The sequence below is a fragment of the Labeo rohita genome, chromosome 1 (assembly GCF_022985175.1).
Source record: "Labeo rohita strain BAU-BD-2019 chromosome 1, IGBB_LRoh.1.0, whole genome shotgun sequence".
Classification (NCBI taxonomy): Eukaryota; Metazoa; Chordata; class Actinopteri; order Cypriniformes; family Cyprinidae; genus Labeo; species Labeo rohita.
Window position 1 is genome coordinate 42,761,599 of NC_066869.1, and position 13,040 is coordinate 42,774,638.

General features: G+C 34.4%; 2 protein-coding genes across 3 annotated transcripts; both read left to right on the forward strand.

Annotated features, from left to right (window-relative positions):
• Window positions 1-750: 750 nt before the first annotated feature.
• Window positions 751-8,227, forward strand: palb2 (partner and localizer of BRCA2). Of its 2 annotated transcripts, none has more exons than XM_051121667.1 (13): window positions 751-857; window positions 1,064-1,110; window positions 1,427-1,486; window positions 1,642-1,810; window positions 2,053-3,369; window positions 3,662-4,851; window positions 5,607-5,762; window positions 6,457-6,539; window positions 6,703-6,864; window positions 6,963-7,079; window positions 7,294-7,381; window positions 7,471-7,616; window positions 7,706-8,227. In XM_051121667.1, exons 2-13 carry the CDS (start codon window positions 1,072-1,074, stop codon window positions 7,911-7,913), a joined length of 3,735 nt encoding a protein of 1,244 aa, XP_050977624.1. In that variant the 5' UTR covers window positions 751-857; window positions 1,064-1,071; the 3' UTR covers window positions 7,914-8,227. The 2 variants fall into 2 exon arrangements, with proteins under 2 accessions (XP_050977624.1, XP_050977632.1); XM_051121675.1 differs by having other exon boundaries at window positions 761-857; window positions 1,071-1,110.
• A 1,204-nt stretch (window positions 8,228-9,431) lies between these two features.
• On the forward strand, window positions 9,432-12,405 carry ndufab1a (NADH:ubiquinone oxidoreductase subunit AB1a). Its single transcript, XM_051119966.1, has 4 exons — window positions 9,432-9,621; window positions 11,426-11,554; window positions 11,661-11,748; window positions 11,928-12,405. Exons 1-4 carry the CDS (start codon window positions 9,463-9,465, stop codon window positions 12,017-12,019), a joined length of 468 nt encoding a protein of 155 aa, XP_050975923.1. The 5' UTR covers window positions 9,432-9,462; the 3' UTR covers window positions 12,020-12,405.
• Window positions 12,406-13,040: the final 635 nt, after the last annotated feature.

The following is a 13,040-nucleotide window of genomic DNA, read 5'->3' on the forward strand; positions in this document are numbered from 1 at the left end:
TGAGGAATACTGAATCTGTTTTTTGTGAGTGAGATGAATTAATGCATGTTCACATTTAGTCTAGAATACAGTAACATCATGTTTACTCCCAATTTCCCGACAGGAGACTTGTAAATCAATAAATGGAGCAAAAAGTAACTGGCGTTACTTATTTGAAAAAGTAATTATTTTCTTGGAAATTCAAAAGTAATGCATTACTTTACTAGTTACTTGAAAAAAGGTAATATTATTAAGTAACTCGTGTTACTTGCGTATTAATGCGTTACCCCCAACACTGGTCATGAGCATAAGCTTCGATAAAATCTATTATTTGCCACTAACACTTTTAGGCTGCGACACGTGATAATTATGTAATTGATTACTTTAAAAATATGAAGCACCCTTCCCTTTAATACAAACAGACCGCTTACAAAGCAAATATTTAATTTACCACACTGTTGTTAAGCTTACAGCTGCGATACAGGGAAGACAATAGTTGAATCCGAGCACATGAGCCCCAATTCTGCTGCTCCATTCTCTAATACTGAGAAAAACTCTGCTAACAGACATTACTAAAGAGTCCCGATGAGAAGGATAATGTACACGTCTGTCTAAATCTAAATCCTGCTTTTCTGGAGGTGCTTATATAATTTTATTATATAATATGTTATATGTCTATTGTTTTACTGGACACTTTTATTATCCAGTATCAAAATCCAGTACCACTAAACTGAAGGTCAAACAATGTGATCTGTTATCGATTGGTTTTGTCTTCAGTCAGAACTCGCGGGACAGTTGAGTGCGGCAAAATATTCCGCATGTGTTGTCAGATAAGAAACAAGTCAAAATCAACTTTTGAGCCCAAACTTCTCTGTTAGGTATGTAAATAAACGTTAATTTTACTTAAGCTGATTGTGTGACTAGCCAGATCTGTGTTTGTCTATCAGTACGTCTCAGTCTGACGATGTTTATGAGGCTGTTTACATTTGGTTGTGATTCTCGTAATGTTTTCATATGTCAAATTTACACTTTTACGTCTCTGCATCTATCAGGAAAATACAGAAATAACATATTAACATATTAGTTTACAGGATGTCAGAGGAGATTCTCCCTAACGAAGATAAAGAGACAGTAAGTTCATATGTTTATATAGCCTAATTGTGGAAGTACCATTTGACAGAAGTTTATTTTTATTATCTAGAAAACTAAGTAATAATTTCCATGGTCATACTATGTTGTTTTGGACATGAACTATGATATGCTTTGAAATACCTTGGAGTGCTATGCAAATACTATGGTTTTTTATGACGACATACATAGTATATTGCTGACCTCACTGTACCACAGTAGTACTTTTTATATAATATTATTTGTATAATTAACATGTATTAATGTTTTTACTTAACATGACAGACATAAAAACATTGTCATTCATTTATTCTTTTAGCTGAGAAGGCGACTGGAGCAGCTGAAGCAAGAGTATGAGAAGACAGCACAGAGACTGCAGGTAAAGACATGCCATAATTGTGGTTATACAAGAGTTTATCTTCAAACTGATGAACATACTGTTGGATTAAATTGACTTCTGCAGTATAACAGCGCTTGAATTGTCAGATAATCGAACCTGTAATGAATTAATGTGTATTTGTGTTTTCTGTTTAGAGAGCAGAACGTCATGATGCAATTCGCAGAAGCACACAGAACACAGTCTCTGAGGAGAACAGACTTACACAGATTTACTCTCCACACACATCTGAGCTGTCTTCTGTGGCTTTCCTCATGCCGACATCAGAATATTCAGAAAACCATGAGAATCTGCAATTACAAACCAGTAAGGCTAACTTTAATAGTTACAAACATGACTGATAACACTATGATTTATTGCTAGCACCATAGCACTATTCATATAGCTTTAGTATTTTGAGAAACCAGTGATGACACATTTACTGTTCATTGTAATGTAAATGAAGAGAGTTAAAATTGAAGAGAATTGTTAAACACATAATAAAGTTTACTCAGATGCTAAAGAATTTTGAAAACTAATAAACTGTGGTTTTGTTTTTGCTGTTTTAGGCATAGTTGAAGAAAAAAACAGCCTGCAAAAAATCCCTGCCTTCCAATTGGAGCTTGATGAGATTGCGTCCTCCCCGCCTTTGTACTCCCCGGTATGCAAGCGAACCCCTGCCCACCGGCTGCGTTCTAAGCGCAGTCGACTGCGCCTACAGAACAAAGAGCGAGAATCAGACACTGACATCAGCCTAGAAAAAGAAAGAGATGGAAGTGGAGAAAATATTATTTGTGAAAAGCTGGACACTGAAATAAAGGAGGGCAGTGAATGTACTAATAAAGCAAATAGACTGAAAGGAGTGAGAAAACATGGTAAGATGGAAGAGAAGGACTGTGAAAAGAAAAAAGAAAAGAGGATGTCAGCTGAGAGGGAGAAGAATCAGGATAGGCCAATAGGAATAGGAACAGTTGGTAAAATTTCTAAGCCATCACAAGAATTGGAGAATGATAGGAAAAGAAAGGAACACTGTGTATTAAACTGCTCTGCGAGCCAGTCAGATAACAAACTGTCAGTGGTTTCAAGTGAAGAAAATCAGAACGTTCACTTTAGCCAGGAAAAGATTAATGTTAAGGAAGAATCACACTTAGGTTCAGCTGTGTCTATCCAGACCTCATCTGAGGCAGTACAGATGACTGACAAATCAGAACAGATGCTTGAACAAACTAACCACTTGCGTAAAGACTCTAATATGGGTTATGATGATAGGACAGACATTAAACAATCTGGCATTCTGGACTCTTGCACGCTGGTTGAGGGTTTACCATTTCCCGTGGAGTATTATATTCGGACGACAAGGCGCATGGCTGCATCTCACAGCTCTGTTGATCTAGACGCTGTCATTTACAGCCAGCTCACCGGGGGGCGGGGCAGACGCAGGCTCAGCCAATCGCAGACGAGTTGTAGAGGTCACATTACCCCAGAACATTCAATCTGCAGGTCCACTGACCAGACCAGACGTGGAGGAAAAGGTCAGAGAGGGAGAAGAGGCCGTCCAAGAAAGTCATGTGCCAAAGCTGCTCTTGATGCTGCGAGTGATTCTCAAGCAGATTCTGAATCTTTTATGGAATCAAAGTGCACATCTCATACTGAATCACCCAGCCAATCAGAATTGGTCTTTGGAAGGCTAGAGGCAGAGTCTCAGCCAATCCAGTCTCTTGGGCCTACAGTGAGTTTAAAGCCAAGTCCAGAGCAGGGAGATACTCAAGATTTTAAGCATCTTCCAGATTCTCAGCTTTGCTTTGATACCCAACTCCTCCCAGATTCAAATCTGTACCCTATTTTCAGAAGAAAACAGGGCCAAACTGGAAGAGAGTCTCAGACAGGTACAAACAAATATGAGGTTTATATATTTTTTTTCTTTTTTGTATTTTATAGGATAGGTTTTTAAATGATTCTAAATCACAAATAATTAATTATGAGGTCAGACAGTAGAGCATGGTTGGTTCGATTCCCATGGAATGCATGAATATAATGGTAATATGTGCTTTAATTGCAATGTAAGTCACTTTGGATAAAATCATCTGCCAAATGCATGAATGTAAATGAGAACTGTTGTCTGTCTTTTACTGTCATGTTACAGGTAATACATGTTTGTGAATGTGTTTTGTGTTTTAGATCAGTCACCTCTTCTGCCATCATTAGCTTCGCTCATTCAGGCTCTTCAAGAAAAGGATAAGAAAACTGGACTGCTGACTGCTGTTGATTTCCAGGATTTCCACCTACCTGATGAGGATTTTGGACAACTAAAGTTGGAAAGATTGCGCTTGTCTACTTCCATCGTAGAACCTTTTGGACAGCGTCCTCTAGTGTACAATACACGGCAGAGCAGCAGGCGCCAAAGAATGAGTGGGAGAATTAATAATTTTGAAGCATGTTACTCAGTGGGTGAACTATTTACTCCAGAACCCATAATTACCTCTTCTCTTGAGGATAGTTTACCTCTGTGTCAGTCAGACCCTGCTGACCAGTCACAGACAGAGATACAAAAGGACCTCAATGCTGTAAATGAAACAGGGACCTTCTCCTCAGATCTGATGGACAGTAGACAGTTTGGCAAAGCTGAACCAGACAGAAGCATAAATAATGAGAAAAAAGATAAGGCCCAGCTTAAATCCTTAGAAACGGAAAACATTAACAAGATTCAGTCACAAACTCAGATGCAAAACGACAGCAACTCACTTTGCCCCGTGATTCTAAGTTTGAGCCCGTCTCTGACATCACACACGCAGAAAGGTCAAGATCCCGTCCTTCCATCTTTGGGAATGTCTCCTCACTTTCTGACTCCAGGTTCACCATTAGATCTCCCGTCACCTCTTTTTTCGTCCTCTGGTTTCCTTAGGTCTCCCTCTTCAGTCACACTTATGGGATGTGTGTCTCCAGAATCAGTCTCAGCTAAAAGAGGGGACATCAAAAATCTTAACTCTGCTAAAAGTGGAGATCAGGGAGGTTCTGAAACACAGAATCAAACTCAAATTAGTCAAGAAGCAGTGACAGACATTCAAAATACTGTGAAACCACATACACCGTCCCAAAACAACACTCCACTGGAAACTAAATCCTCATGCATCTCAGAAAATGAACAGAAACGTGAATGCAGTGATGATATGGAAAGCAATCATGAGTGTGGAAATAAGATCAGTTGCACACCAGAAAATGAAGTTCATCTTCACAATATTCCTGAAGCAGTGAGTAACACTGATGCGTCCAACGACCGGACATTACTACATGAGAAAACCCTAACTGCCACTTCACTCACTGATGAAGTTCATTGTTCTGCAGTCCTGCAGGAGATGCACACTTTCAAGGTGTCTAAAAAAAAGATTATTTGTTGATATGCAATGTGGTGACATTACCAGTCAGACGTTTTTAAACAGTAAGGTTTTTAATGTTTGGTAAAGAAGTCTCTTCTGCTCACCAAGCCTGCATTTATTTGATCGCAAGTACAGCAAAACAGTAAAATTTTGTAAATATTTTTAGTATTTAAAACATTGTCTTTATGTCACATAAATGTCTTTATCATCACTTTTGATCAATTTAAAGCATCCTTGCTAAATAAAAGTATTTCTATGATCAAACCCCAAAAATTACACTGACTCTTTTGAAGCTTTTGAATGGTTTAGTGTATAATGTTACAAAGGCTTTTTATTTCAGATAAATGCTGATCCTTGCATCTTTTCATCAAAGAATTCTGAAAAAAAAAAAAAAATTCAACTGTTTTAAATATTGATAATATTAATTGGAATGATTTCTGAAGGATCATGTGACACTGAAGACTGGAGTAATGATGCTGAAAAATTAGCTTTGATCACAGGAATTGATTACATTTTAAAAATGTATTCAAATAGAAAGCAGTTATTTTAAATAGTAAAAATATTTCACAATATTACTGCTTGTGCTGTAATTTGGATCAAATAAATGCAGGCTTGGTGAGCAGAAAAGACTTTAAAAACATTAAAAATCTTACTGGTCAAAAACATTTGACTGGTAGCGTATGTGCGTAATTGTCCCAAGTTCTAATTACCTGCATATGTCTGTGGGTGATGATTGTCTTTGTGTTTAGGCACTGGAGGGCGGATGCGTGTTGGATTTGTGTTTGGTGCGATGGCCATCGGAGGACTGGTGCATATGTGTGGCAGGAGAATGGAGCGTTTGCCTCTGGGCTCAGAGGAAAGGAAATCAGTCATGGAGTCTTGTACACACCTGGACATTTCCACAGGTAAGCCAATTTGCTACAGCACTTCAGCATAAATGACAGCATTAATGCAAAGAATTGCAAGCTGGCTTGGTAGTTTTAAAGGTGAGTTTACCCCAAAATAAAAATTCTTTCATCATTACTCACCATCATGTTGTTCCAAAGCTTTAAAGCTAAATCTTAATCTAAACTTTAAGGTTAACCTTCAAGACATGAATTGAGTTCTAAAGAAGAATATTATACAAGATATATGTAAAATATGTGACCCTGGACCACAGGTATATTTATTTTTTTAAGTAGCACAGGTATATTTGTAGCAATAGCCTATAACACATTGTATGGGTCAAAATTATTGATTTTTTTTATGCCAAAAAATCATTAGGATATTAAATAAAAATCATGTTCAATGAAGATATTTTGTAAATTTCCTACCTTAAATATATCAAAACTTAACTTTTGATTTGTAATATGCATTGTTAAGATCTTCATCTGGACAACTTTAAAGGCGATTTTTCCAGTATTTAGATTTTCAAATAGCTGTGTCTCGGACACATATTGTCCTGTCCTAACAAACCATACATCAATGGAAATATTACTGATTCAGCTTTCAGATGATATGTAAGTCTCAATTTAAAAAAAACCTGACCCTTATGACTTATGGTTTTGTGGTCCAGGGTCACGTATGTCCTTCTGATTTGACTTGTGTTTGTATTTGTAGACCGTCATGTCTTTGCAAGCGATTCCAGACACTTCGGGACTGCTTTGTGTAACTCTGGGTCACTTGGAAATCACAGAGGCAAGGTAATAAAAACAGCACAACATAAAACAGCAAAATTATGAAATTTTCAACTCTCTTGGGGCAACCCTAGGGGAACTGCACTCAGTCATCTTCAAGATGAATTTAGCATTGTAGAACTCAATAAAAGTAAACACCAATCTAATTCCCATGTGTTCTTAAATGCAGGATGCTCTGCTGTCCAAGTGCGGATGGGCCGTTCTCTCAGAACGCAGTGTGCAAGGACACGTTACAAGCAGTGTTAGGTGTGTCTAATTGTCGGCTTGTGTGTTGCTCCACCCCTGGAGATCAACAGAGAGTCAGTGTGTTGACAGTGACTCAAGAGGGAAGGTAATTAATCATCATGTGTATTCTAAACACCTGTTTTAATGTGTCATTCACTTGAAATATTTAAGCAAATCTATTTATTATTTAAATGCTTCATTCAGGGTAGTGAACACTCTTCCCCTGGTCTCTGCCAAGCAGAACATTCGGACCCTTGCAGCTGTAGAGGGTGAAAAAGATGCTCTGATTGGTTGGACAGAATGTAAAACTCTGCTTATATGGTGATGAATTTGGCAATATTGAGTCTTAAATGCCTTTTAAAGTCTTTTTTTTAGGAAACTTTCTTAACTGCATCCATCCTGTGCATAGAGAGAGAATTATAATGATACATTCTGTTATTATATTGACACGCACTGCAGAAATAGCAGCATTTTTATTATTATTAAAGGAATAATTTGCCCCAAAATAAAAATTTGCTGAAAATGTCACCCTCAGGAACATGAAAACAGGCCACCTGCTTCAGTCTATACACCTGGAAAAGACTTTAACCATGACAAACTGCATGAAGGGATATTCTTACAGAGTAAGCAAGCGTATTGTTCTTTTGTGATTAAGTGTGTGCTAAAAGAATAAGTGTGTGTCAGTGATAACCTTGTGCTTTCTTTCCTGCAGGGCGTGCTGTGTGTGTTACTTCAGAATGCAGGAAATGTGTGTGATGAGAATAACGCATCGCTTTTTACTCTGATTGCCACAAATCCTCTCACTGGCAAACACATCACACTGACCTCTATCAAATGTCCTGATCAACACAAACACCAGTACGACTAAACGTGATAAATGTTCTAATATTAGAACACATAATGTAAGGAGTAAGATTGAATTAGTAAATGTTTGTCTCATTCTCTAGGTTAATAGATGGTGATGTCTTGGGCTCTGGGCTTGTTGGTGTTTTCCAGTCTGGTCATCTTGCTGTTTGGGATCTCAGAGGACACGTGGCTAAAGTTGTTAGTGTGCTGGATGAGTTGTGTCGACTAGCTCGATGGGCAGGGCCAAACACGTTGCTGACTGGATATCTGAATGGGGATGTTAGTGTGTTTCATTATAAATCTACATAAACAGACCATACATCTCTATTTAGCAAAATGTTTACCAAATAACTATTACTTGTTAATAAAATAAAAATGTTCATTAGTGCAATTGTTGAAAAAAGTAAAACATTGAAAATGTTTCATTATTACACAAGCTAATTGTTGATTACAGTTAATATAAGAAAACCAGAGAAATATTTGTACTATTTGGGTGTGATATGTAAAATACGTTTTACAAAATAAAATATAAATCTGTAAAATTACATAAACAATTTTAATGTCTTTAATGTTGAGATTAAAGTTTTTAGTTGAGAGAATGTCAAACTGTATAATTTTTTATTGTCTCCAGCTAATAAATAATTTATAATCAGACAAACTTTACATTTTATGAAAAACTTTTTTTGAATGATTACTTTTTCGATATGTATCATACATAAATAAAACGGGGGAAATGATGACAGCTTCGCTTTTAAAGTTGACACATCTGTAAATCTAAACTGAACCGATAGATGCTGATGTTGTACATTGATAATTTGTGTTTTATTGTGTAAATATGACAAACTGGACATTTTAAGAAAAATTATTTTGGACGATTACTTTACTTTTTGGAAGTTGACGTGTCTGTTATTCTAAACTGAACGAATAGATGTTGGTGTTGTACACTCCCAGACAAAAGTTTTTGAACAGTAATTTTAAAAGAAGTCTCTTCTGCTTACCAAGCCTGCATTTATTTGACCCGAAAGTTTTGGGTCGAACATTTTTAAAACATTTTACCATTTAAAATTTTCTGCATCATTACTCCAGTCACATGGATTTTTTCAGGTTTCTTTGATGAGTAGTATCAGAAATAGAATTTTTTTGTAACATAAATGTCTTTATCATCACTTTTGATCAATTTAAACCATTAATTTCTATCATTTCTTTTCCAAAAAAAATAAAAATAAATATACTAATTCCAAGCTATTGAATGGTATAGTGTATAATGTTACAAAAGCATTTTATTTCAAATAAATGCTGATATTTGGATCTTTCTATTCATCAAAGAATCCTGAAAAAAAAGTACTTAGCTGTTGTAAATATTGCTAATAATAAATGTTTCTTAAACAGCAAATCAACATATTAGAATGATTTCTGAAGTGACACTGAAGACTGGAGTAATGACGCTGAAAACTCAGCTTTGATCACAGATCAAATAAATTAATAAATTACATTTTAAAATATATTCAGATGATAAGCAGTTATTTTAAATAGTAAAAAATGTTTCAAAATTTTACTGTTTTCGCTGCACTTTGGCTCAAAAAAAAAAATGCAGGCTTGGTGAGCAGTAGAGAAAAAAAAAACAGTAAAAATCTTACTGTTCCAAAACTTTTGACTGGTAGTGTACATTGACAATTTTTTATTGTGTTAAAAAGTACTAACATGAAATAGAGTATATTTATCGATATTGAAGTTCATAAAAATGTACATTTATAGATTAAAAATATCAATTCGAAAACTATTTTGGTTGATTCGTGAAGACTGGGTGGTGCGCATGCGCAGTGGCGGTCTCGTGCATTGTGGGAGCGGATTGACAAACATGGCGGCGCGCATCATTGCCCGGTGTGTCCGATCCCTGAACCACCGTTCTGTATATTTTAACCGTGTCAATACTGCCGCGACATTAACAGCAGCTCCGCTCACCCATGGCCGAACATTTTCACATCTGACTAATGGACACAAGTCTCCGCTGGCGCAGGTGTGTGTTAGAGATTGACTCATGACATCCAATGACCTACCCGTGTCTTTAGATAGAATGACTTCAACATGATGGACAAACATCATATCAATACAAAGCTACAAAATAAGTTTTAACCAAATGACCTGCATGTACAGTTAAGCATAATGTTTCTAAATTAACTTAACTGTTATCATCTTTATGCAGTATAATAGATTATTAGACTGGTCTGTATGTATTGTTCCTTAAGTAGCTTTTGTTGTAATCAGTTGATTTATACAGTTTATACAGTTTATATGTATGCATTACATTATTGTATTTATAACTTTATGATCGTATAAATGTGTCTATTTTTTAACTGTATATTCATATTTTATATGCTGTTTGTATAGTATTTTGCTCCAAACTTTTTCTTTCTTTCTTTCTTTCTTTCTTTCACATTGATATTCTGTGACATTTAGCAGATATATGATTTACACTAGACAGTAAGATTTTTAATGTTTTTTAAAAAGTCTGTTCTGCACACCAAGCTGCATTTATTTGATTAAAAGTACACCAAAATTTAGAAATATTTTTACTCTTTAAAATAACTGTTTTCTGTTTGAATATATTTTAAAGTGTAATTTAACTCTGTGTTTTCAAAGCTGAATTTTTATCATAATTGTTCTGTTCACATGATCATTTAGAAATCATTCTAATATGCTGATTTGCTGCTCAAAAAACATTTATTATTAATATTGTATTATATTGAAAACAGCTGAGTAGAATTTTTTTCATGTTTCCTTGATGAATAGAAATTTCAGAGGAACAGCATTTATCTGAAATAGAAATATTTTAACATTATAAATGTCTTTATCAAATGTTGTTATCATATATATATATATATAAAATAATTTTTCTTGAAACTCGCTAAAATTCCAGCCTCAGCCCAATCAAAAGTTCCAGTACTTACATAGAAACCTATACATCTGAGCCTGATAAAAATGCATTTTTTAAAAAAGAAAAAGTCAGATGGATTTAGCTGGTTTTGCATCTGAACTCATCATATATATATTAATTGGTTATATTTATATATATACACTGACTCCAAGCTTAATGTTACAATTTATTTTTTATTTTTTCAAATAAATGATAATCTTTGGATCTTTCTATTCATCAAATAATACTGAAAAGTACTCAGCTGTTGTAAATATTGCTAATATTAAATGTTTCTTGTACAAAAAATCAACATAGAATGATTTCTGAAGAATCATGTGACACTAAAGACTGGAGTAATGATGCTGAAAATGTAGCTTTGATCACAGGACTAAATTACATTTTAAAATAGAAATTCAGATAGAAAGCAATTATTTTAAATAGTAAAAGTATTACACAAAATTACCGTTTTTGTTGTATTTTGGATAAAATAAATGCAGGCTTGGTGAGCAAAAGAGACTTCTTAAAAAAAAAAAAAAAAACATTAAAAAATCTTTTGATTAATAGTGTACCTCATCATAATACTCCTGTATAATTGGTTATTATTGAACTGAACCTCCAGTTTATTGTTGTTATTGTTGGCTAAAATTGTTAAAAGCGTTTTCTTTAATTGAAATGAAAAATAATAAAAAACTTAATAATGAGTCTTTGGCAACTAACTGAATGACTGTACAAAACTGAATGAATTAATTAAATCCAAATAGAAAGCACCAAACAAAATCATTAAAACTTAAACTAAAAACGTAACTCAAAATATATACTAAACTCAAATCATTAATAAATACTATAAATAACAACACTGCTTCAGTTGTCTGTTGAAATAATCTTTTTAAAATCTTTTCCTTTGTAGATCTCCGGCAGTTCATTTCAGGTCTTTCAGTGGAGGCAGTACGGTGACTTGCCCCCATTAACCCTAGAGACTATCAAGGACCGTGTCCTCTACGTCCTGAAGCTCTATGACAAGATCAACCCTGAGAAGGTAAATACTTGTATGTTTGGCTGAAATATTTTAGATTATATTCAAATATATGTCATGCTGCAGATTACCTGTGTTTGATGGTCATTTAAAGTATTTTTATTTATAGCTTCAGGCTACGTCTCACTTCATGAAGGACTTGGGATTGGACAGTTTAGACCAGGTGGAGATCATCATGGCCATGGAAGATGAATTTGGTATGTAATTGCATTTGCAATTTTTAATACATTTAATTTCAAATGTAATGTTTCTCCCATTATGACCTTTGCTTTATATTTATGTATGGTTTGTTCTTTTTGGTGCATAAAGTACGTTTTTATACTTCATTATTGATCTGTATCTAACCAGTTAATAAAGTGTTTGATTTCATCTGCAGGTTTTGAAATCCCTGATGCTGAGGCAGAGAAGTTGATGACCCCACAAGAGATTGTTCAGTACATCGCAGACAAGAAGGATGTTTATGAATGAGCATAAATAATCATTGTGAGTTTAATTACTGTTCACATCACTTTAGTCATTTCAGGTGAACCTTATTATGAACACTTGTTTGTTCTTTTTCATCCCGACAACGATAATCCTATCAGATGACAAAGACCATGGAGCTTTTGTCATGACCTGTTTATGTTTCTGCTGTTCTTCTTCATACTTTATTCCTTTTGTATCTAGATACATGTTTAAATTGGTGTTCATAATATTGTTTGTGGCCGCTTGTGGTTTGCAGGTCCGCAGCATTCTCTGCTAGATACATGCACAAGCTACTCATTCAAACAATAAGAGTGCAAATAATGTGAATAATTCATATGAATACTACAAAAGTAAAAAATAAAGACTTTGAATAAGTTTAAAAGTGCTTATTTATGTTTCTGTGTCTATTTATTAACTGGTTTTCTTGACATTCTCTATTTTTTGATATATAAAACATGTAGTAAGACAAAATCTCAGGGTGTTTATAAGACTTTTTAAAAATGAGGTACTCTAACATTCAGAAGTTTGGGGTTTGTAAGATTTTTGTTTGTTTATTTAGTAACATTATGCTAAACAAGTTTATTTTTAATTGATCAAAAATACTGTAAATATTGTTAAATATTATTATAATTTAAATTTTTAAAATGCAATTTATTTCTGTGATGGTAAAGCTGAATTTTCAGTATCATTACTCCAGTCTTCAGTGTCACATGATCCTTTAGAAAACATTTAAAAGAACAGCATTTATTTGAAATCTTTAACTGAAATCTTTTGCATCCATATAAATTGTAACTTTTGATGTCCCTGCTGAATAAAAGTATTAATTTAAAATCATACAGACCCCAAACTTTAGAATGTTAGTGTATAAAATAAGAAACTACACAAGTTCACAGTTAATTTTTAGGAGTGGTTGTATTTGGTATGTTATAGCGCCACCTACTGGAGATCCTTTAAATTTTACCACAAGATTTTTCCAAAGTGGGAGCCAAGAGAGTTTAAACAGGTTATATTAGGAAACATTTTT